General features: G+C 38.4%; 1 protein-coding gene across 2 annotated transcripts in view; it reads left to right on the top strand.

The window, feature by feature from the left end:
* GMPS (guanine monophosphate synthase) overlaps window positions 1-26147 on the top strand; it is a 72801-nt gene that overhangs the window by 32892 nt on the left and 13762 nt on the right. For both annotated transcript variants that reach the window (XM_025375941.1, XM_025375942.1), the window contains 8 exons: window positions 4385-4482; window positions 6677-6780; window positions 11187-11380; window positions 11610-11775; window positions 14959-15110; window positions 16549-16722; window positions 20376-20481; window positions 23589-23704. In XM_025375941.1, the coding sequence (XP_025231726.1) occupies window positions 4385-4482; window positions 6677-6780; window positions 11187-11380; window positions 11610-11775; window positions 14959-15110; window positions 16549-16722; window positions 20376-20481; window positions 23589-23704 (1110 nt within the window). The remainder of the gene's footprint in view (window positions 1-4384; window positions 4483-6676; window positions 6781-11186; window positions 11381-11609; window positions 11776-14958; window positions 15111-16548; window positions 16723-20375; window positions 20482-23588; window positions 23705-26147) is intronic.

Genomic DNA, 26147 nt, shown 5'->3' with positions numbered 1-26147 from the left:
AAAATTAAGAAGGTACAGAAATATCTTAAATACCTCCAACCGCTACACATGCATAGCTTCTCCCATTATCAGTATCCCACACCAGTGTTACATTTGATATAACTGATGAACCTACATCAACACATCATTATTCCCAAAGTCTTTAGTTTACATTAGGGTTCATTCTTGATTTTTGTACATTCTATTGTTTTGGACAAATGTATAATGACATGTATCTACCATTGTAGTATTATGCATAGTATTTTGACTGCCTAATCCTTTACCTATTCATCCCCCAACTCCTGGCAACCACTCAAATTTTTTTTATCATCTTTATAGTTTTGCCTTTTTCAGAATGTCATATAGTTGGAATCATACAGTATGTAGCCTTTTCAGATTGGCTTCTTTCACTTAGTAATGTGCATTTAAAGTTCTTCCATGTCTTTTCAGTCTGGGTAGCTAATTTCTTTTTAGCACTGAATAATATTCCTTTGTATGGATGTATCACAGTTCATTCACTCACTTACTCATTCCGTAAGTGACAGTTTACTTACTCATCTACTGACGTCTTGGTGACTTCCAAGTTTCGGTAATTATGAATAAAGCTGCTGTGAACATCCATGTACAGGTTTTTGTGTGGACATAAATGTTCGGCTTTTTCAGTAAATTCTAAGGAGAATGATTACTAAATCGTTTTTTAAGAGTATGTTTAGTTTTGTAAGAAATTGCCAAAACTGTGTTCCAAAGTAGGTGTACAATTTTGCATTTTATAGTAAAAGCCTCTTTTTTCCTTTCAGTGTTCTTTGAAAAGTGATTATGAATTTGACTTGGCAAAAAGATTTTTCCATCTAGTAGTCTTAGAAGAGCCTGTACCCTGATTGAGTTGAATGTTGGATATTGGCTGGCCTCTTTTTTTTTGGTCCCAGGGTGTCATATATTTATATAATTTACTGATTTTCTTTGTCAGAGTACTCAATGTTAATCATATAGCACAACTTATAATTATATTAAATGGTTGTTAGTATATTGAGAGGCATTGTAACTTCTCCTAAGGAAGAATCTCACAAGATATATTTTTAGGGCCTACTTAGAGTGAAATATGTCTGAAAAATGCTTCTTTAATTTAAGAGATAATGGCTTAGTGTTTCCCCATTATGTCAGTTTCCTGATATAATTATAAGGCCAAATTGTTCTGTCATTCGATAGGATATCTTACAGCCAAAGCCAGGCCTGCTGATGTTAAATGCCTAACAATTTTTGCCTTTATTATCATCTGAACTTTTGTAGTAAGATAATGGGATATGCCGATCTTGGTTATTTGGGCAGAATTTGTCCTTCCATAAAATAAGGATATAGATGATGCTGTCTAGCTAATGTATTGTTTGTAAAGGGCTGCCACTTAGTGACTAGGTTGGGTAATTTTAGGACCTAAGTGTGTACCTTTGCCCCCTATGACATTCTGAAATTTGAGCAATTTCAGTGTCTTATATACCATCTTTTCCCATTAACTGGACTCTCCTGACAGAGTCTTTCTAATTGCTTCCTCGTGATTCTTTGCTTTAGAAGAAAAATATCTCTACCGCTCCCTTTTATATCTCTTACTGATTTACACCCCCCAGCATAAAAAAACAGAATATCGGTAGAGCTTTTGAAACTTTCTTTGTATGTCTCCATTCACATTCTTCTCTTCCTATCAGTGGCGACCAACTTTCCTGAATTTTATTATTCATTCCGTTTCTTTTTTTTTTACAGTTTTATACGTATGTTTGTATTCCTAAATAATACATTTGTTTTGTCTATTGACCTATATATAAGTGAAGTCATACTACGTGTATTATTTTCAACTCTGGTTTTGAGATTCGTTCATGTTAGTACATTTTACTGTGAATTATTCATTTTCACTATTGAATTTGTTTGAATATAGCATGTTACTTTTACATTCCAGTGTTCATACTGTTAGCTTTCTAGTTTTTTTCTATTTAGACAATATTGCCATGAATATTTTTGTACTTGTTTTCTGGTGTTATACATACACAAAATTTTCTCCAGGGTAACTGGCAGTAGGAATGCTGGGTCATAATGTACATTTTCAGCTTCACTAGGTAAATGATAATTTTTTCCCTCAATTTATGTTCCCACAACAATATATAAAAACATCTTCTGCTCTATATCCCTGCCAACCCTTGACATGATTAGATTTCTTTTTGTATTTTCTTATCTGCAAAGGTATTAAATGGGGGTCACATTGTAGTCTCAAAGTTAATTTTCCTTGTTATTGTAAGATTCGTATGTTTATTTGCCATTTGTGTCTGCTTTACTATAGATACTTGTTCATTTTTATATTAAATTGTCTTTGTTATTGTGTTGTGGGAGCCTTTATATATTCTGGATACTAAACTTTTCCCAACTGTATATTATTGCAGATACCTTCTGGATTGTGACTTATCTCTTCACTCTTTATGGTTTCACTTGGCTTTTTATATACTCTCACAAGATTTTGTCAAATTATTTTTATTGGGCAGAATTTCCTTCCCTTTCTCCCTTCTCATTCTAAAACTTAGAAAACTTTGATATATAAGAAAGATAAGAGGAGCTGATCTGATTGGATGGTGGACCTGGAGTACTATATGGGATTCCTTGAGGCAGTTAGAACCTCGGGGTTTATCAGGAATCCATACTGGCCATATACTTTGCTAGGGCCCTTGGGCTGTAAAGAGACCTGAAGACAGGGAGGAGAGAACATAGTCTGTTTTGATAATCACTCTAGTTCGAATGGACTGGAGTAGAAAATGAGGGGGAAGGTGAAACGAAAAATTAGACAAGGGTCAGGTAAGGAAGTCTTGGGTTTAATATAAGGAACTTGGATTTTATCCTGTAGACCAGGCATCAGTAAACTATGGCCTATAGACCAAATCTGGCCTACCCCCTGTTTTTGCATGACCTGCAAGCAAAGAATGATTTTTTTACGTTGTTAAATGATTGGGAAATTGAAAAAAATTATATTTTGTGATGTGTGAAAATAAAATTCAAGTCTGTGTCCATAAATAAGGTTTTATTGGAACAGTCACACCCATTTCTTTATAAGTATTGTCTATGGATGCTTTTGAGCTACAGTGGCAAGAACTGAATAGTTGGTACAGACACAGTAGGGCCTGCAGAGGCTAATATTTTTCTCTGGCCCTTTACAGAAAGTTTACCAACCCTTGCTGTAGATGCTAGAGCGCTGATGAAGAATTTAATCATAGACTAACAGAATCATCTTTATACTGTAGTAGCTAACATTGGTAGGTCTCTAGAACATTGCTGGAAGATGGGCAAGACTAGAGTCAAGGGAACTGATTAGACCGTAGCAATGTTTCTTAAACTGCATGTTAGTTAATGTGCTACAGTAAAGAGTTTTGTTTCTGAGTCTTTAGTTTGACAAATACTGTGTTAAACAAGTGCTAGCAGGTGTCCTTTCCTGCTGGAGCAAACGCAAACCTTTATTGTGGGACAGTGTATTGTGAATACCTAAAAGGAGAATGTAGAGGGCACCGTTTGGTAATGGTTTTGAAGAATATGCTACTCTGAGTTACAAGAATGAACATTTATTTAAGTCTGTCTTATTTTCTGTCAGGGGCTGGGTCAACCTGCATTACACATGATTAAGGCAGATATCTTCTGATACCTGTTGTGGAACAGATACACTAAGATGAGTGGGAGTGTTTATATCACTGCAGATTTAATGTTTGCAAAAATCTTGTGTATATTTATCTGAGGTGGGAAGTTTGGGACGTGTAAATGATAAATAAGAAAAGAAGATTGATTAACAGAGGAGGTGCTGAATTGAAGAGACCATTTGAAATCAGTCTATAAGCCTATGGGACTTGAACAGATGAGCTTAACTGAAAGGCCAGATTTTCCTGCTTCTCACATCTTTACAGCACAGCCTTCGGCAGGCTTTCAGACTGTTCCTTTGGAGCCAAAGATTTAAATAGCTTGGAGAAATTTTATTGTCTAATTCTTGTTCTGGTACAAGGTTCTTGTTGTTTGCTGTAGCTTTTTCCAAACTCAGAATACCTTTTAAAATGCTTTTAAATCAAACTCAGATGTAAGTAATTAAGATATCTATTTTTAAGCAGATGAATTCATTAAAGTACACTAAGTGGAAAATCTGCCAGTGTTTAACAAAACTTAACCGCAGGTCAAATTTTGAATCCAATTTTGTTTTATAACAATGCCTGTTAATAACTGTATAGTTATATATAACAGTACCAAATGATCTACATTTATTAAACTCCTTTTATTTTGGGGATACAGATATATCAGGTGTTCTGAAAAGAAATAATATAAATTATTAAATCAGTATAACAAAATGGGTATTTTTCTTTTGTTTCTATTAACATTAATTTTTTTCTTTGAACAGATGATGAATAAGGTATTTGGAGGTACTGTGCACAAAAAAAGTGTTAGAGAAGATGGAGTTTTCAACATTAGTGTGGATAATACATGTTCATTATTCAGGTATTACATTTTTAGATGAATAAGAACAGTAGTAATTAATTTAAAGTTGATACTGTTATTTTTCACAATTGGAGATTCTATAATTCATAAACAAAATTAAGGGTATAGTAGTGACCACAAGTGTAATTGTCACGTTTGCCTTCCAGTTGAGTGTCAAGACAACATGGGATGGTGGTGATGTTAATAGGGAGTAAGGAAGGTATTTAAGAAATTTGAAAACACCTGTGCAGTTGTGGAACCCTATTTGGAATCATATATAGTGATACTAACATTTGTATTTTCCCTTTTCACTCTTTGATCTGTTTTTAAAGATTATTATTTTTCTTTTTCTTTTTTTTTTTGTTTTGTTTTTGAGACGGAGTCTTGCTCTGCCACCCGGGCTGGAGTGCAGTGCCACCATCTCAGCTCACTGCAACCTGCGCCTCCTGGGTTCAAGCGATTCTTCTGCCTCAGCCTCCCGAGTAGCTGGGACTACAGGTGTGAGCCACCACACCCGGCTAATTTTTGTATTTTTAGTGGAGACAGGGTGTCATCATATTGGCCAGGCTGGTGTCAAACTCCTAGACCTCGTGATCCGTCCACCTCGGCCTCCCAGAGTGCTGGGATTACAGGCATGAGCCACCGTGCCCTGCCGAAGATTACTATTTTTCAAAGGAAGATTAATAAAAAAGCCAAGGTTGCTCAGAATAATTTTTTAAACTGAAGTTATTGCCAAAATGAGTTTGAAAGCCAGTGCTTGTTCAGCTTCATAATGGAGAGGTGTTGACACATACACTCATCCTTATTTCATGTGACTAATCTTGAGAACCATTTCAGGAATCTTGTTTGTGATATACCAGAAGAAGCTTTAAACAAAGATTTGGTTAAGATTTGACATTTTTCTGTCTTTCTAGTTCTAAAATTCTGAGACTCTCTCACAACCTATACTATTCCTAAACAATGATGACAACAACAAACCCCAAAATATCTTTTTGGCATTAATGTACTTTATCTTCTTGCTTTATTTTTAATTTACATTTTTATTCCTTAATGTTTATTATTTATTTTGTAATTTAATTTAATTTTTTTTTTGAGATGGAGTCTCGCTCTGTCGCACGCCCAGGCTGGAGTGCAGTGGCACGATCTCGGCTCACTGAAACCTCCACCTCCCAGGTTCAAGTGATTCTCCCACCTCAGTCTCCTGAGTAGCTGGGATTATAGGCGAATTTTTTTGTATTTTTAGTAGGGACTGAGTTTCACCATATTGGCCAGGCTGGTCTTGAACTCCTGACCTCAGGTGATCTGCCCCGGGCTCCGAAAGTGCTGGGATTACAGGCATGAGCCACCACACCTGGCCATGCCTTAATATTATTTAATATTGAGTTCTTACATTATTTTCCATAACGTAAACAGTATATTTTTATGGTTGATTTGTTTGAATCAGGGTCCAGAGAAAGTCTATATATTACATTTGATTAATGTTACTTAAATCTCTTAAGTAACACTTTCTTAACTAAGTATCATTAATTTGTTTGGCACTAGAGGTCCACATTGGTACTGGGTTGTAATTGTTTCTAGGACTTCCAGATAACAGAGTTGGGCAGTACCTAGTCTTTTAGAATTAGAAAACAGAATCATCAGTGTATACTTATTTCCAGTTAAAATGAAAGATTATAGGGTTTTTACCTAACTCTTTTGATTTTGTATCTCCTTACTCTTAAGCTGAAAATGTTGATTGCTAATTATATTATTTGTTTTAACCTACCATATGCCTGTATCTATACTGTACTTACAGTTACAGGATAATAGTTTTAGTACTGAGTCCTATTACTACTTACATAAGACTACCGAATGAAGTGTTAAGATCTTTGAAATACCTCTGTTCTTAACATAAATCTCAACAGATATATAATGTTGAAATTATTGTTCTATACTCTCTTAAAATTATTCCTGGGTGTCTGGTTATACTACCAACTACATATATTTATTTGTTCTAGTTTCCTTCCAGTTTTTATGGATTGCCTTTTTTAAGATTTATCGTTTTTTATTGGCTTTATTTGTAATGGACATAATATTTGAATGCTAGCAGTATTCCATTGTCACTTTTTTCTGTTTTTCTAATCATGTATGGCAAGCTTGTGTTTCTAAAACAAAAGAACCCAGGAATCATGTTTTTAATTAAGATATTTGTGTGTTTTATTTTTTGTATGTTTAGGGGCCTTCAGAAGGAAGAAGTTGTTTTGCTTACACATGGAGATAGTGTAGACAAAGTAGCTGATGGATTCAAGGTTGTGGCACGTTCTGGAAACATAGTAGCAGGTGAAAATTCTAAAAGTTTTGCAGAGTTCATTTTAAAAACTTTATCTGAAGAGTAAGCATATGCTTCTGTATGAGGTACTCTTTGATTTTTCCTTTTTCTTCTGATTTTTCTTCTCTTTTTTAAAAGATAATAATGAATGTAGGATTAACTGTTATGAAGGGAATTTAATAATAGGAGGATTATCCAGAAGTCTCTCACTTACTGGTTTACTGGTTTGCTTTGAAATACTTTGAAAAATGTTCATCCTAATATAAGCTTCTCAAACATAAAACACTATACTTTTATGACTCAGGAAAAATTTGAGAACTTGCTCTCTTCCTACTATACTATATTCAGAGTTACTTGTCTTTTATTCCTTTCTTAGGTATACATAGCCCATAGCACCCAAATAAGTACTCAAGAGATTTCCCTGAACCAGGGTTGGCAAACTGTGACTTGTGGGTCAAATCTCGTCTTTTGCCTTTTTTTAATGTCCAGGAGCTAAGAATGTTTTTACACTGTTAAAGGGTTATAGTAAAATACAGGGACTGTATATGTTGCACAGAGCCTAAACTATTTACTCTCTAGTCCTTTGCAGAAAGTTTGCTGACCCATGCTCTTAAACCATTTTGTTCTCTACTTTTTTGAGGAAGGGAAATTGACTTTCTGGCTGTTTGGGGTTTTGACTTGCTTACCTGAATAATGTAAATGGTCACTAATAGTCCTGGAAGTCAGTGAAAGAAAAAGGTGGGTTTATCAATAAAGTTCTCTTTGAGATGCCACAGCTAAATAATAAGTTGAAAAAAAGATTTGTCATGGATATGCTGAATTTAGTAAACTGCCTGCAGTTACTTAACCGACATTAGCATAGGAATGCTCAAGAATGGTTTTACTTCATAAAAAAAGATCAACAGTGGTAGATAGGCTTGTGTATTTTTATTCATCCAACAAACATTTGAGTACTTATTATGTGTCGTGCACAGTTCTAGGTGTCAAGGATTTAGCAATGAATAAAACAGGCCAGGTGTGGTGACTCTCACTTGAGAGTCTGTGACTCAGCACTTTGAGAGACTGTGGAAGGTGGATAGCTTGAGGCTAGGAGTTCGAAACCAGCCTGGGCAGCATAGTGAGACTCCATCTCTACATAAAAATAATTTTTAAAAAATTAACCAGGTATAGTGATGCACATTTGCAGTCCTAGCTACTCAGGAGGCTGAGGTAGAAGAATCATTTGATCCTAAGAGATCACGGCTGCGTTGAGCTGTGGTTGCACCCCTACACTCCATCCTGGGCAACAGAGCAAGACCCTCTCTCTTAAAAAGAAAACAAAACCTAAAACCAATATAGCAAAAATTCTTGTTTAACACTGGAAAAAAAGGAAAGTAAACAATAAAGAAATACAGAATATGTCAGAGTCAGATAGTGTTTACATTGAAAAACTAAGGGGGAAGAGGGTATTCTGGAATATGTGTGATTAGGGTTGTTGCAATTTTATAGGCTATTCAGGGAAGGCATTCCTATAAGATGACACTGGACACGAAGAAAATAAGTGCTAACCTTTTTGGATATTTGGGGAAAGAGGAAACAGCAGTAGAGATCCTGGGTGGGTACCATATTTGAGGAGCAGCAAGGAATCCACGTGGTTGGAGCAGAGTAAGCATGATGGGGAGAGTGAAAGAAGGTGAAGTTAGAGAAGTAGTTGGATGCCAGAACACAGGACCTTTTGGCCACTCCTATACTTTGGCTTTACTCATAATGAGGTGGGGTTTTAAATGAAGGAGAGATGTGATCTAATTTCAGGATTAAGCTGTGATGAGGAGAAAAGATACAGGGTGAAAGAGAAGCAAGAAGACGAGCTAGGAATTTATTGTAGTAACCAGGAGAGAGACAGTGTTGTCAGGATCAAGATAGTAGTGATAGATGCAGGAGGAAGATAAAAGGGGAGGGCACCTGGAGAATCTCCCACCAGCCTGCCTACTGGGAGAACAGGGTGGAGCCACAGGAAGTTCTCACCCTTTGCAGGAGGGAGGATCCTGGCCTTTCCTGTTCCTGTGTGGTGACCTGGGATTCAATCTGTGAGATGGGGGCCTGTTAACAGGAAGCCTTCCACTTTGCTGAGAGATTTTTCCTTTTTTCTCAATAAATTCCATTACTTCTTACCTTTCAAAGTGTCTGCGTGCCTAACTTTTCCTGGTTATGGGAAAAGAACCCGGTTTTTTTTATAACAGTAGAAGAGGAAGTTGTTAGGACCAGGTTGACAGAGGTGGAAGTTGTCAGGACTAGGGTAATAGAGGTAGACGTTGTTAGGAGTGATTGGATTCCACTGTTTTGAAGGGAGAGACACAAGATTTGCTGTTAGATTGAATATGGAGTGAGGAAGAAAAAGTAGAATCAAGTTTTAACTCCCAAGTTTTTTGGCCTGAGGAACCAAAAGGAAAATGTTTCTAATTACCTGATTGGAAAGACCTCAGGAGTTTGAGTTTGCAATATTAAATTCAAGGTGCTGTATTAAACATCAAAACAAAGGTGCTGAGTAGGCAGTTGTATATGTGAGCCTGGACTTCAGAGGAGAAAACTGGACTGGAGGTATAAATTTGGGAGTCTACTGGCATAAAGACAGAATTTTAAGGTGATGAGAGTGTGAGATCTCTCAATGTTTAGAAAAGAGATTTAAGGGCTGAGGACAGAGTAACTTCCATGTATAGAGATGGGCAAGATGGAGAGGAACCAGCAAAGGTGATTCAGAAGGAATAGACAGTAAAATAAGTAAACCAAGAGAGTGGTATCCTGAGAGCCAAATAAGGTGTGAAGTACTGTGGTATAGTAGAATGAGTATGAGTTAGGGAGCCTGTCAGGCCTGATTTAGTTACTTAATTACCTGAGAGTTCATACAAGTTTCTTGATATCTCAGAGCCATAAAATAGGGGTAACACATGCACATGTAAAATACCTAGCCTAACATCTATTGCCCCGTAGGTAATATTTGCTGGAAACACATTAGTCAAGTAGGTGAATATATATTTGTGGTTAATAGTAGTCAAGAAAGAAACAGTATATTCTGACAAGTCTGATATATGAGATTCTTTTAATATGAGAATTTGGTAGCTGTACAATGCATTTGAAAGCCATGTGCAACATGAGAACCAAAACTGAATTATCAATGCACTAGATAGACAAGGCAACTGAAGTAACTTGGGTGGAAAGGTGAGAATACTGTTAAATAATCTCTGTGTGGGACTTAATGTACCGTCCTCTAGCCCATTAATTGCTGTGTCAAGAAAGACCTTTATAAAGAAAGGTTACAGCAATGTAGTTTTTGTCTTTGTTATGTATTTATTTTTCCTATAGCTAAAAATCCAGTGAGACATATCAGTTTTAACATTTATAGAGGAAGAAGGCTGTGTGCAGTGGCCCACACCCATAATCCCAGCACTTTGGGAGGCCAAGGAAGGAGGATTCCTTGAGCCCAGGAGTTCAGCAAGGCAACAGGATAAAACCCCATCTCTTCAAAATATTTAGAAATTAGCTGAGTGTGGTGGCACGCACCTGTCATTCCAGCTACTTAGGAGGCTGAGGTGAAAGGATCACTTGAGCCCAGGAGATCGAGACTATAGTGAGCTATGATTACGCCACTGCGCTCCAGCCTGGGTGACAGAGCAGTAAATACCCTGCCTAAAAAATAAAATAGGCCAGGCTCGGTGGCTCACGCCTGTAATCCCAGCCCTTTGGGTGGCCGAGACGGATCACAAGGTCAGGAGATCAAGACCAGCCTGGCCAATATGGTGAAACCCCGTCTCTACTAAAAATATTTTAAAAATTAGCTGAGCGTGGTGGCAGGCACCTGTAGTCCCAGCTACTCGGGAGACTGAGGCAGAAGAATCGCTTGGACGTGGGAGGCAGAGGTGGCAGTGAGCTGAGATCGCACCACTGCACTACAGCCTGGGCGACAGAGTGAGACTCCGTCTCAAAACAAAACAAAACAAAACAAAAGAAAAAAAATAAAATAAAATAAAATAAAATTGGCTGGGAGCAGTGGCTCATGCCTGTAATCCTAGCATTTGGGAGGCTGAGGCAGGTGGATCACTTGAGGCCAGGAGTTCGAGGCCACCTGGCCAACATATTGAAACCCCATCTGTACTAGAAATACAAAAAATTAGCTGGGTGTGGTGGCACACATCTGTAATGCCAGCTGCTTGGGAGCCTGCGGCATGAGAATTGTTTGAACTCAGGAGGCGGAGGTTGCAGTGAGCCGAGATCATGCCATTGCACTCCAGCCTGGGTGACATAGTGAGACTCTATCTCCAAAAAAAAAAAAAAAAAAAAATTTAAACCATAGAGGCAGAGATTGTGATAAATTAATTGTGGTTATTGCTTGAGTCTTTTCAGCATGAAAAAATTTTAATTTGTGACTATTTTCTCTATAAAGGTATAGCCAATGAATCTAAAAAATTATATGGAGTACAGTTCCACCCTGAAGTTGGCCTTACAGAAAATGGAAAAGTAATACTGAAGAATTTCCTTTATGATATAGCTGGGTGCAGTGGAACCTTCACGGTGCAGAACAGAGAACTTGAGTGCATTCGAGAGATCAAAGAGAGAGTAGGCACGTCAAAAGTTTTGGTAAGCAATTTATTATCTAGAAGTCTACAAATTTATATCAATAATGGTGGAATCCAGGAGCTAGAGTCCTCAACACAGCCCTTAAATGTTCTATAATTTTAGAGTGTTTTTCCAGTCACCATACATATCTTTGATATAAATAGCGCTTTTAGGTAACGATTTAAGCTGATAGTGTTTGTTTTCTTTTTTGCTTGTTTTGCTTAGTTTGATTTTTCATTTTACCCCGTAGGTTTTACTCAGTGGTGGAGTAGACTCAACAGTTTGTACAGCTTTGCTAAATCGTGCTTTGAACCAAGATCAAGTCATTGCTGTACACATTGATAATGGCTTTATGAGAAAACGAGAAAGCCAGTCTGTTGAAGAGGCCCTCAAAAAGCTTGGAATTCAGGTCAAAGGTATTGAAGAACCCCAGAAAAGTTAACTTACATGTTAGGACTTGTGTAATCAAATCTAGTCTTATGGTTTAAGTGAGCACAATTACAGTTTTCTCAGTATGCCAAGGTTGAAAATGCTTTTCATTTTTACAATTACCTCTGGTGTAAGAGAGGTCTCAGTATAAATTTTTAAACTATTGATTCTGCTAATTTTATACATAGATTGATAAGTTAACATTTTCCAGCTACTGTTCAGTTCTCTTCTAGTCATTCGCTATTAAAATTATCTTTTCCTGGCCAGGCGCGGTGGCTCACGCCTGTAATCCCAGCACTTAGGGAGATCAAGGTGGGTGGCTCACGTGAGGTCAGGAGTTTGAGATCAGCCTGGCCAACATGATGAAACCCCATCTCTACTAAAAATACAAGGAATTAGCCAGGCTTGGTGGTGGGCGCCTGTGATCCCAGCTGCTCGAGAGACTGAGGCAGGAGAATCTCTTGAACCTGGAGGTGGAGGTTGCAGTGAGCAGAGATCATGCTGCTGCACTCCAGTCTGGGCAACAAGAGCGAAATTCCATCTCAAAAAAAAGAAAAAGAAATTATCTTTTCCCACTCTATTTCATGATATTTATATAGCACAAGGCTACCCAAACCCTCCTCAGGTGTGGATATACAGATTATTTTGCAAACAGGAAAGCTTATTGTGGGAGAGGTGAAGATTCTATAGTTACTTTTTTTTTTTTTTAAAGGGCCACTAATAAATTTCTTTGTCCTTAATAACATTTACTTTTGTAGATACCTTTTATACTTTTTAAAAACAAGGTGCAATTGATAGTTATAATGAAATGAGGTCAGTAGTTTAATGATACAAGTTATTGTACATATTATTGAATTAATTGGAATTGATACCAAAAGTGTGAATAAAATGAAGACTTGTAGGTAAGCATGATGTGAACATGAATCTATTTCTTTGAAACTTCTCTAAAATAACAGTAAAAGCATAAAACAGTGTAATACCATAAGGACGAGGGATAGAGGAGATGATAGCAGACAGATGCTTTCAATAAAATGTTGGGAAGTAGAAAGCAGATGGGTAGAGGTGGATTTTCTCTGTTTAAGCTAGGGAGGTCTCTCCCAGCATCCTGGGAAGGTCCCCAATGGTATCTTCACATGGTCATATGTTTTTGTGAAATTTGCAAGTAAGATATTTTGATAATTTGTAGTTGTTTATTTTCTTTCAACTCTAACTTGTTCTCTGTTAGATGGTGCTGGAATGGCCGTGGGCATTTTGAGATCAGGCTAAGACAAAGATGAGCTGGGGATGTGCTTAGTATGAGTTTAGAGGTATATATGTGATTTGCAATTATTTCTGTGTATAGTTAAGTACTTGGTAGCCATCCCAGTATAACTTAAGATTTTTAATATCTTATTTGTTCTGTTTCTTGAAGGAGGCCTTCAAATTGTAAAACTTGGATCTGTCCCTGGTAACTGACATAGCAGAATGAAGGAATTCACAACCTTGGGGTGGGGTGGGAAGGAAGCCAACAAAAAGCAAGCTGATTTGTGCTGTAGACTTCTGAGGAGGCTCAGGAATTTGAATCATTGGGTTCTTTTTGGGTCATTGGTCTCTGGGTTAGCCTAAAATGGATTAAATATCTGAGAAGCAGATCCTTTTCCTTAGCACAGGAGCAAACTGCACTCTCCTTCCCCATCAGAACACTGTGGATATATTCTCTAGAAAGGCTAAACAAGAGAGGTTCTGGACTTGAGCCTACTAATACCAGGCATAGTTGAGGGTGGAGGTAAGACTCTACATTAAGAACAGGATGAAGTAAAAGTCTCTATCCTGAATGGCAACTCCCTTTTGCTACCACTTCTTCTGTTCAACTGCCAGAATGCCAATAGGCAGGAGAGTAGATATGTCTTCTCTGGATAGTTGACCAGGTTTAGGAAAGACCTACAAATTCACTGGGTTTTGCACAATGAAATAGCAAGCTGCCTTGTCATCTTACAGTGAAGGCCTCCAGTAGCTAAGTTTTATTAGCAAATAGAGCTCTTAGTCAGTTTTTAGTTTCCTGTCGTTAAATAAAAAGCCAAGGATTGTTAAACGTGTGTTCATAAATATCAATTTTACAAGACACTAGTGTGTGATTCCAAACGACTTTGATTCTGTTTAGGAACCAGTGCTTTTGATTCCTTTGGGGCTATGCTTCTTGCTGTGGCATTTGCTTGTTGCTCTGATGAAGCACTGAACAGAGGGAAAATAATCAGCATAATTTTATTTTTTTTTTTGTGGAGTCTTGTTCTGTTGCCCATGCCAGAATGCAGTGGCACGACTTTGGCTCACTGCAACCTCTGCCTCCGAGGTTTAACCAATTCTCTTGCCTCAGCCTCCGAGTAGCTGGGATTACAGACGTGTGCTACTACACCCAGCTAATTTTTGTGTTTTTAATAGAGATGTGGTTTTGCCATTTTGGCCAGGCTGGTCTCACATTCCTGACCTCAAGTGATCCACCCAACTTGACCTCCCAAAGTGTTGGTATTACAGGCGTGAGCCACCGTGCCAGTCCTAATCAGCATAATTTGTGATGTCATGGCCCTAGATCTAAATGCCAGGAGATTCTCACAGAAACAACATTTAATGAGTGCCTGTATCTGAATTCTTTTACTCAGGATGTATTGATAGTTTTTTTTTTTTGTTTTTTTTTTTTTTAAATTATTTATTTATTTATTTATTTTTTTGAGATGGAGTCTCGCTCTGTCGCCCAGGCTGGATTGCGGTGGCACGATCTCGGCTCACTGCAAGCTCCGCCTCCTGGGTTCACGCCATTCTCCTGCCTCAGCCTCCCCAGTAGCTGGGACTACAGGTGCCCGCCACCACACCCGGGTAACTTTTTTGTATTTTTAGTAGAGATGGGATTTCACCATGTTAGCCAGGATGGTCTCGATCTCCTGAGCTCGTGATCTGCCTGCCTCGTCCTCCCAAAGTGCTGGGATTACAGGTGTGAGCCATCAGGCCTGGCCAGTAATTCTTGAACATTGATAGTTTATTGAAATTTGTAGGCAGATTTAGGGGAGATCAAAGGAACCATGGACTGTTCTTCAGCCTGGAAAAGAAATAAACTTTTCTTTCTGTAGTTTGACTTGTTATTTTTGATTAAAAAAACATGTTATACCAATTTCAAATGCTTCTCCCCTTTCCTCTAGTGATAAATGCTGCTCATTCTTTCTACAATGGAACAACAACCCTACCAATATCAGATGAAGATAGAACCCCACGGAAAAGAATTAGCAAAACGTTAAATATGACCACAAGTCCTGAAGAGAAAAGAAAAATCATTGGGGATACTTTTGTTAAGGTACCTTTGTTTTTAATATCCTCACCATGTACTGTTTTTGATGTGAATCTTTGTATTTGTTTTTCCTTGTCACTATATCAAATAACCAAATTTGCTAATTTTTTCCTTTTTCTTATGTGGCTGAGAGTTTTACTGTATATTGTCATCATATTGACCAGTAGAAACTGTTTTATGTTTGTTTGTTTGTTTGTTTTATGAGACGGAGTCTCGATGTGTCACCAGGCCAGGCTGGGCTGGAGTGCAGTGGCACAATCTCGGCTCACTGCAACCTCTTCCTCCTGGGTTCAAGTGATGATTCTCCTGCCTCAGCCTCCTGAGTAGCTGGGACTACAGGTGTGCACCATCATGCCCAGCTAACTTTTGTACTTTTAGTAGAGACGGGGTTTCACCATGTTGACCAGGATGGTCTTGATCTCCTGACCTCATGATCCGCCCGCCTCAGCCTCCCAAACTTCTGGGATTACAGGTGTGAGCCACCATGCCCAGCCAACTGTTTTATGTTTTAATAAACATGTTTGCTTACATTGCCAGACTGTTATTTTAACTTTTTAAGAATAGATGTCTTCAGCTGATCATAGACTTTAATTCATTGGTTATCTCAATGGCTAATTTCAAGCTCTTGAATGGAATGTTCACATACCTATGTTTTGTTTTTTGGAGGCGGAGTTTTGCTCTTTGTCATCCAGGCTGGAGTACAATGGAGCGATCTCGGTTCACTGCAACCTCTGCCTCCTGGGTTCAGGCGATTCTCCTGCCTCAGCCTCTGGAGTAGCTGGGATTACAGGCATGCACCACTATGCCCAGCTATTTATTTTTATTTTTATTTTTTATTTTTTTTGAGATGGAATCTCGCTCTGCCTCCGAGGCTGGAGTGCAGTGGCGCAATCTCGGTTCACTGCAAATTTCGCCTCCAGAGTTCAAGCGATTCTCCTGCCTCAGCCTCCTGAGTAGCTGGGATTATAGGCATGTGCCACCACGCCTGGCTAATTTTTGTATTTTTAGTAGAGACGGGGTTTCACCATGTTGGTAAGGCTGGTCTCAAACTCCTGACCTCATGATCCACCTGCCTTGTCCTCCCAAAGTGCTGTGATTACAGGCGTGAGCCACCATGCCTGGCTGCTAATTTTGTATATTTAGTAGAGATGGGGTTTCATCATGTTGGCCAGGCTGGTCTCGAACTCCTGGCCTCAAGTGATGCGCTCCACTCAGCCTCCCAAAGTGCTGGGATTACAGGCATGAGCCACTGTGCTCGGCCTCACGTACCTTTTTGAATCATGTTAAAGGACACGTTCGTAAAGGAGTTTATTTTGGGGCTTGGTGGATTTTATTTTCTGGTCAGTATTTCTAAAGGACTCTAGGAGATTTAGCTGAAAGTATAAACTTTTGCTTTTAAAAAAAATTTTCTCTTACAAGGCTGTTTTACTCCTGTTGATTATAGATTGCCAATGAAGTAATTGGGGAAATGAACTTGAAACCAGAGGAGGTTTTCCTTGCCCAAGGTACTTTACGGCCTGATCTAATTGAAAGTGCATCCCTTGTTGCAAGTGGCAAAGCTGAACTCATCAAAACCCATCACAATGACACAGAGCTCATCAGAAAGTTGAGAGAGGAGGTAAAAGTTTATGAGAACTTTTTCATACAGTAGATACATGGAAGGTCTCCCTTTCTTCCCTCCTCTTCCCTCCTATTATTTACAGAGTTGCACAGCCATCACCACATCTAATTTTAGAACATTTTCATTACCCTAAAAAGGAACCTTATACCCATTAGCCACTCCTTGTTCTACCTGTTGTCATTGTCATCCTGCCCCCACTCCCCAGCTCTTCCTTTCCTCCTTTCTTGCCAGCCCTAGGCAATTACCAACCAATAATTTATTTCTGTCTCTGTAGATTTGCTTATTTTGGACATTTTATATACATGGAATTGTACAATATGTGGTCCTTTTTTTTTTTTTTGAGACGGAGTCTCGCCCTGTCACCCAGGCCGGAGTGCAGTGGCGCGATCTGGGCTCACTGCAAGCTCTGCCTCCTGGTTTCATGCCATTCTCCTGCCTCAGCCTCCTGAGTAGCTGGGACTATAGGCGCCCGCCACCACGCCCAGCTAATTTTTTTGTATTTTTAGTACAGGCGGGGTTTCACTGTGTTAGTCATGATGGTCTCGATCTCCTGACCTCATGATCTGCCCGCCTCGGCCTCCCAAAGTGCTGGAATTACAGGCGTGACCCACTGCGCCCAGCCAATATGTGGTCTTTTATGACTAGCTTCTTTTACTTACCGTAATGTTTTCAAGGTTCATCCATGTTGCTGAATGTATCAGAACTTTATTCCTATTTATTGCCAGATAATATTCCATCTTATGGGTATAATGCATTGTATTTATCCATTGATCAGTTGATAGGCTTTTGGGTTATTTCTACTTTTTGGCTGTTGTAAATAATGCTGCTATGAATACTGGTCATAAGTTTTTGTGGATATGTGTTTTTATTTCTTTTGGTATATGCCTGGGAGTGGAATTGTTAGATCTTAAGGTTTAACATTTTGATTAATTGCCAAACTATTATTTGAAATGACGATACAATTTTACATTCCCACTAGAAACGTATGAGATTCAAATTTTTCCACATCCTCACCAAGACTTGTTATCTCTTTTCTTATTGTAAAAAACACAAAATCACATAACATAAAGTTTACCATCTTAACTGTTTTATGTTTTTTTTTTTTAAGACAGAGTCTCACTCTATTGCCCAGGCTGGAGAGCAGTCATGTGACCTTGGCTCACAGCAACCTCTGCCTCCTGGTTCAAGCAATTCTCCTGCCTCAGCCTCCCAAGTAGCTGGGATTACAGGCGTGTGCCACCAGGCCTGGCTAATTTTGTATTTTTAGTAGAGATGGGGTTTCACTATGTTGGCCAGGCTGGTCTTGAACTCCTGGCCTCAGGTGATCCACCCACCTCTGCCTCCCAAAGTACTGGGATTACAGGTGCGAGCCACTGCGTCCAGCCTCATCTTTTTTTTTTTTTTTTTTTTTTGAGACGGAGTCTCGCTCTGTCGCCCAGGCTGGTGTGCAGTGGCGCGATCTCGGCTCACTGCAAGCTCCGCCACCCGGGTTTACGCCATTCTCCTGCCTCAGCCTCCCGAGTAGCTGGGACTACAGGCGCCCGCCACCTCGCCCGGCTAGTTTTTTGTATTTTTTAGTAGAGACGGGGTTTCACCGTGTTAGCCAGGATGGTCTCGATCTCCTGACCTCGTGATCCACCCGTCTCGGCCTCCCAAAGTGCTGGGATTACAGGCTTGAGCCACCGCGCCCGGCCCAGCCTCATCTTAACTATTTTAAAGTATAAGGTTCAGTAGTGTTAGGTGTATTCACATTGTTGTAAAACAGATCTTCAGAACTTTTCATCTTGCAAAACAAACTGTATACCGTTAAAAAACAACTCTCCTTTTTTTCTGGCCCCCACCCTCTGGTAACCACCATTCTGCTTTCTGTTTCTATGTTTCACTACTTTAAATACCTCATATAGGTGAAATCATACAGTATTGCCTTTTTGTGACTTGCTTATTTCACTTAGCATAATGTCCTTAAGGTTCATTCATGTTGTAGCATGTGACAGAATTTCCTTCTTTTTTAAGACTGAATAATGGGCCAGGTGCAGTGGCTCATGCCTAGTGCTTTGGGAGGCTGAGGCGGGTGGATCAGCTGAGGTCAGGAGTTCGAGACCAGCTGGTCAAGACAGTGAAACCCTGTCTTTACTAAGAATACAAAAATTAGCCAGGCGTGGTGGTGGGCATCTGTAATGCCAGCTACTTGGGAGGCTGAGGCAGGAGAATTGCTTGAACCCTGGAGGTTCAAGATTGCCAAGATTGCCATTGCACTCTAGCCTGGGCATTAAGAGTGAAACTCCATCTCAAAAACAAAAAAACAGACTGAGTAATATACTACTATAGGTATATACCACGTTTTGCTTATCCATTTTTGTTTATCTTTTGGATATATGCTCAGAATTGGGATTGTTGGATCATATGGTAGTTCTGTTTTTAATTTTTTTGAGGAAACTGTTGTCCATAGCAATTGCACCATTTTACAATCCAACCAAAAGTACGTAAGGACTCCAGTTTTTCCAAATGCTTACAATTTGTTATTTTCTATTTTTTTATCTATGTGTTATCTGACTTTAAAAAATTTTAGTCATCTGGCCCAGCACAGTGGCTTGTATCTGTGATCCCAGCACTTTGGGAGGCCAAGGCAGATGGATCACTTGAAGCCAGGAATTCGAGACCAGTCTGGCCAACATGGTGAAACCCTGTCTCTACTAAAAATACAAAAAAATTAGCCAGGTTTGGTGGTGCATGCCTGTAGCTACTCTGGAGGCTGAGGCAGGAGAATTGCTTGAACCTGGGAGGCAGAGGTTGCAGTGAGCCGAGATTGTGCCACTGCACTCCCACCTGAGCAACGGAGTGAGACTCCGTCTTAAAAAAAAGTAAATAAAAATGTTAGTCATCCTAGTGTATATGAAGTGGTGTTTTGATTTGCATTTCCCTAATAGCTCATGATGTTGAGCATTTTTGCATGTTCTTGCTTATTGGCCATTTGTGTATCTTGGAGAAATGTCTATTCATATCCTTTGTTCCCTTTTTTAAAAAAAAGTTATTTTAAGTTCAAGGGTATAAGTGTAGTTACATAGGTAACTGTAACTTGTTACATAGGTAAACTTGTGTCATAGGGGTTTGTTATACAGATTATTTCATCACCCAGGTATTAAGCCTAGTACCCATTAGCTTTGCTTGTTTTTTAATTGACTTATTGATCTTTTTATTACTGAGTTGTAAATGTTCTTTATATATTCTGGTTACAAATCTTTTATCAGATATATGATTTGCAAATGTTTTCTCTAGTTCTGTGAGTTGTCTTTTCATTTTCTCAGTAATAGTATTTGGAGAATTTTAATTTTGGAACACTAGTATATTTTCTAATTGCTTTGTGTTCTAATGAGAACTAGATCAGAGATGATGGATTGGTTTACCCTGATTTACTTATATCTAAAAAGTTTATGTTGAAAATGTGCTTCAAAGAGAAATAATAGCACTAAAATATTCATCTAATTCCTTATAGGCATTTAGGAATAAATACTTTAAAAGATGCATTTTTAATAATAATCTGTTAGTGTTAAGAGAAATGGTAACAGGAAAAGCCAATAATTTATTACCCTTTGTTTGTCATGTCATCTTGGTTACTAATTTGTATTGGTTGGCTTCTTTCCTCCCTGTAGGGAAAAGTAATAGAACCTCTGAAAGATTTTCATAAAGATGAAGTGAGAATTTTGGGCAGAGAACTTGGACTTCCAGAAGAGTTAGTTTCCAGGCATCCATTTCCAGGTAAAAATTAGAATTGAATTTTGTTTGATTCATCTTTTTTTTTTTTTTTTTTGAGACAGAGTCTTGCTCTGTCACCCAGGCTGGAGTGCAGTGGCGCGATCTCGGCTCACTGCAAGCTCCACCTTCCGGGTTCACGCCATTCTCCTGCCTCAGCCTCCCGAGTAGCTAGAACTACAGGTGCCCACCACCATGCCCGGCTAATTTTTTTTTGTATTTTAGTAGAGACGGGGTTTCACCGTGTTAGCCAGGATGGGCTCAATCTCCTGACCTCGTGATCTGCCCACCTCGGCCTCCCAAAGTGCTGGGATTACAGGCGTGAGCCACTGCGCCCGGCCTAATTCATCTTTAGACCTTCATGTTGAAGAAAAATCAATTCATACAATTCTGAAATAATCTGTCATCTCAGGGAATATGTAACATGAGAGAAAGGAAAGGATGGTTAGGGAATAATTGAAATCTTTTGAGTATCTACTGTATTTACTTCATTTTATTAAATACTCATTTTCCATTGTCTTTGCATTTCAGTGTTACATTATCCTTGGGAGTTTGGCATCTGATGTTGCCATCAGATGAGAAAACCAAGACATAAAGATATTTTAATAACATTGCCACACAGTCCTAGTAGTAGAGCTAGGATTTGTTATATTCTTTGTACCATACCATAGTCTTTTCCATGGAAGATGTGAGGATTTAAACTTAGCTCTTTAAAATCCTTGTCCTGTGTCTGACTTGTTTGAATGGATGAACCACTTCTTCTTGGCACAATGTAACTAATTCCTGAACAAATAATACTCCATTTGCTGTCATATAGAAAAAAATTAGAGGTGATACTTGTTTAAAGTTAGGACTGCAGGTCTTAACCTGTTTTTGTTACTATTTCTTGAGAGGTTGGGCAAGTCTGTACCTCAGGTTCTAGCTCACTGTAATAGTGATTAGGGGATGATTTGGGAGAATGACCTAATCGAATTGAAAAACAGAATAATAGCCAACATTTCTTGAGTACTCTATGTGCTAGGCACTCTGCTAAATACTTTTATTGTCTTATTTAATCTTCACAGTGGAAACTAGTATTATCCTGTTTTACAGATGAAGAAACTTAGGGAAAGCAACTAATTTGCCAAAAGTTATGCAGATTGAAAGGAGTGGAGCCAGAATTATATCCCCAATAATTTTTAGCTCTGTGTTTATACTCTTAATGATCATATTGGCTCCATAAACAGCTTTACAAATGTGTAACCTATGTGGTGATTAGCACTTGTTCTCAAATCTAGTAATCAGATTGAGATCTTTAGTCCCTAACCTGCATGCTGGCAAAGAATGGTCTGTGGACTGGCGTGTGGCTCATGCCTGTACCCCTGAGTCTACTAAAAATACAAAAGTTAGCCAGGTGTGGTGGCAGGCACCTGTAATTCCAGCTATTCAGGAGACTAAGGCAGGAGAATCGCTTGAACCCAGGAGGCGGAGGTTGCTGTGAGCCGAGATTATACCACGGCACTCCAACCTCGGCAACAGAGCACAACTCCATCTTGAGAAAAAAACAACATGGTCTGTGAATGTAATGGAGGGAAGCCAAGTGTTCTATGTCCTTGGTCATTATTTCATCTAGACTCACTTGATGTTTTAAAAATCTACTTTGTATGTTGAGTTGTCTGTTATGTAAGATTTCATTAGCAAAAATTGTTTTGCTACTTTAAAAACTATCTTAAATATGCTGTTTATTCTAAAGGTAAAGAATGGACTAGGAAATTAATGGACATAGCTGAGGTTTTGCCTACAACTAGGCATCTCAAGTGATGCCTCTTCTGTTGTAGTAAAGCAGCAGAATCCAGTTTTTCATATGTCTATGCACACCTTTTGTTTTTACGAACTTTTAAGTATTTGGTAAAATGGAAGTCGAGTGCAGTGACTCATGCCTGTAATTCCAGCACTTCAGGAAGCCTAGGCGGGCGGATCACTTGAGGTCAGGAGTTCCAGACCAGCCTGGCCAACGCAGTGAAACCCAGTCTCTACTAAAAATACAAGAAATTAGCTGGGCGTGGTTGTGCATGCCTGTACTAGGTACTACTGGTGGCTGCTAGGGGAGGGTAAGGCAGGAGAATCTCTTGAACTCGGGAGGTGGAAGTTGCAGTGAGCTCAAATTGTCCCACTGCCCTTCAGCGTGGGTGATAGAATGAGAGTCTGTCAAAATAAAATAGAAATACCAGTTCACATTTTTTGGTATTAAAAACTCACATTATTTATTTGATTATGTATATATTTTAACAGTATAGTACCATTCCTAAAATCAGATTGATAGTCGAAGTTGGATGATGAGTAAGGTGGTTAATTATACTGTTCTCTTTATGTATATGTTGGAAAATTCCCTTATTAAAAACTTTGAATAGATTGGCACATATGTTATAAACTAAAAATATTAACTGGGTAATTTTGTGATAATACATGGACTGTAAAAATAGGATAGGCCAAGTGCAGTCAGTGGCTCACGCCTATAATTCCAGCATTTCCAGAAGCTGAGCTTCTGGAGTTCAAGACCAGTCTGAACAGCATAGTGAAACCCCTGCCTTTACTGAAAAAATTAGCCAGGCACGGCTGCGTGTGCTTGTAATCCCAGCTATTTAGGAGGCTGAGGTGGGAGGACTGCTTGAGCTCAGGAATTTGATGCTGCAGTCAGCAATAATTGCACCACTGCACTCCAGCCTTGGTGACAGAGCAAGACTCTATCTCTTAAAAAGAGAGACAGGAATGATAGGGAGAGAATTAAACATGTTGTCTTATTTGAGCCTCACAATGGAAACTAGGATAGTATTATCCTGTTTTATAGATGAAGAAACTTAGGGACAGAGACTAACATGCCGAAAAGTTATGCAGACTAAAAAGTGTGTATAACTTAAATGTTGCGGCATTCTAAATGTTACAACATTTTTAGAATGTTGAAGCATTCTAAAGAATGCTGAGTTGAATGGGAAACTAATAGCTACACTTGGATACTTATGATGGCAGATGGATTTTAATTTTGGAAAGGTTTTATATTTTGAAAATAGTGGCATTTTTATGTTAGATTTTTTTATTGGAAATATAACATTAATGTTAAATACTTTTACCTTTAGGTCCTGGCCTGGCAATCAGAGTTATATGTGCTGAAGAACCTTATATTTGTAAGGACTTTCCTGAAACCAACAATATTTTGAAAATAGTAGCTGACTTTTCTGCAAGTGTTAAAAAGGTAATATTTGATACAGCTAATCATTACAAGAAATTGAGTGGATTCTTACTATATAGCAGCATTTATAATGAATTTTTTAGGGTTTTATTATTTGAAAATTTGGAGCAATGTAACCTTTGAAATGACTGTGGAGAAAGTATTCCACGGATATTCTTATATATACATTTTTCCTTCCAGCGAAACAAGACTGGATATCCTGAGTCTCTAAAAATGTCAGATAAAGTATTTTAAAGCACTGTCTTATGTGTATTGCAAGAAAGTAAGGGAAATCCTTTGAGTCAGGAATTTATTGGGAGCATCATTTCAAGAAACCAAAGCTGTCTGCTCCTCTGAGGACAGCCTCAAATCCTGTGTGGTCTAGGATTTGGGTTTTAACAATTTCATTTATGTACAGGTGTCTGAGTATGAGACTGGGTCCAAGAAGGGCCAGAGATTGGATCAGATATCTTCACACTATGCAACACTTTAGCTCCAAATTGAAGATGAATGGAAAAGTTCCCCAGTCTACTTTATTCTACAGATGTGGGGTTTTAATTTATGTAATGTGTGTGGTCTGAAAATTGCAACGTAAGAATTTTAAAGTGGATCTCGGTTGGTAGTGCTTATGGGAGTTAGTCAAGGAGCAATACAGATTCTCTTTAGAATATCTTCACCTAGGTCCCAAAGGATTCTCATAGATAGAATTCCAACAAATATGAGGTTATAATAAAAAATATAAATCACATATAGAAGTATGGCACCATGAATGAGAAGGGAAAAAACTGTCAGAACAAGACCCTCAGGACTTTACTGGAATTAACAAGCAATATGTAAAGTAAATAGAAATAAGCTATTGATAATAAGAATAATGTATAAGAGACTACTAAAAATAACTGGGCAGATTTGAAAATAAGTTCTGGGAATGAAAATAGTAACTGAAAAACAGCTTAAAGACAGAATTAATGAACTAAAAGAAAGTTGTTTAGAGATTATCCAGAAATTAGTACAAATCATCATAAAGAAAATATAGGTACAGAAGGTTAAGATAGAAGGATAAGGCAAGTGCTAACATATGTCCAGAAGGAAATAATAGACAAAAATGTATTAATTCCTCCACACTGGTAAAAGACATGATGGCTCAGATTCAGGAAACGTAACACATCTCAAGCAGAATAAAGGGAAATAATTTGACACCTAGTAAGCATATCTTAGAGAAATTAAAGACTGCCAAAGACAGAGCAGCTGCAGAGAACAGATCAATTACCTACCCAGGAAATTATACTGAAACAGTAAAGGTAAGACTTCAAAATGCTAAGAGAAAATAATTAACTGTAGTGAACAGCTGAACTGTCTTTTAAAAACAAGGGCAAAGTAAAGTTATTTTGAGATTACATAGAATTTACTACTAATAGTCCCTTGCTTTTGAAGTATACTATTCTTGATATATAGCCCTAGAATTTAATTGGTCTGAGATGGGACCTGAGCATCCCAAGTAATTTGTGCAGTTAGGGTTGAGAACTTTTTTTTTTTTTGAGATGGAGTTTTGCTCTTGTTGCCCAGGCTAGAGTGCAATAGCACGATCTCGGCTTGCTGCAACCTCCATCTCCCAGGTTCAAGCCATTCTCCTGCCTCAGCCTCCCGAGTAGCTGGGATTACAGGCATGTGCCATCACTCCTGGCTACTTTTGTATTTTCAGTAGAGATGGGGTTTCTCCATGTTGGTCAGGCTGGTCTCGAACTCCCGACCTCAGGTGATCCACCCGCCTCGGCCTCCCAAAGTGCTGGGATTACAGGTGTGAGCCACTGCGCCCGGCTGAGAACCATTGTTTTAAAGAACTGACTTCAGGAGAAACAGCAGGATACCAGGAGAAAGTCGTGAGTACAAGAAGGAATGCTAAGCAAAGAAAATGGTAAATGAGTAAAACTGAAACAAACATGGACTGTATAAAATGATAAAAATAATTATAAAATTGGGAGTAGAGGTAAAAATGATACCTACTTGTTCTTGTTTATTAGAAAATATGTAACAATGTTTAGCAGAAGTAACATGTAAGCCACAAAGGGATTGATTTGAGCTAAGGAATTCAAAGATGCCTGTATTATTTGCCAGAAGGACAGAAGATTGATTATCTTTTAAGTATCCTTGTTAACACTTAAGGGCAACTACTGCAAGAATAGAAATAGAGGATTTAACTTCAAAATTGGTAAAGAGGAAATAAATGAGCTGGGAGAAATCACCAGTTCAAAAGACAACAAAAAGGAGTAAGAGTAAAAAGTGGGATAAATAGATAATTACAGAATAAGATTGTAGAATGAAATTCAACTATATTGATAACTCATTAAAAGGACTGATATCCCTAGTTAAAACATAGACTGTCAAACTAGATTGAAAACTAAAATCTGTTTAGTATAGAATAGTGATATGAAAAGTATAGTCTGTTCATAACAGGCATTACTAATACCTA

The sequence above is a fragment of the Theropithecus gelada genome, chromosome 2 (genome assembly GCF_003255815.1).
Source record: "Theropithecus gelada isolate Dixy chromosome 2, Tgel_1.0, whole genome shotgun sequence".
NCBI classification, from domain to species: domain Eukaryota; kingdom Metazoa; phylum Chordata; class Mammalia; order Primates; family Cercopithecidae; genus Theropithecus; species Theropithecus gelada.
Note: the sequence above shows the minus strand (reverse complement) of the source record. Positions and strands in the feature narration are given on the sequence as shown.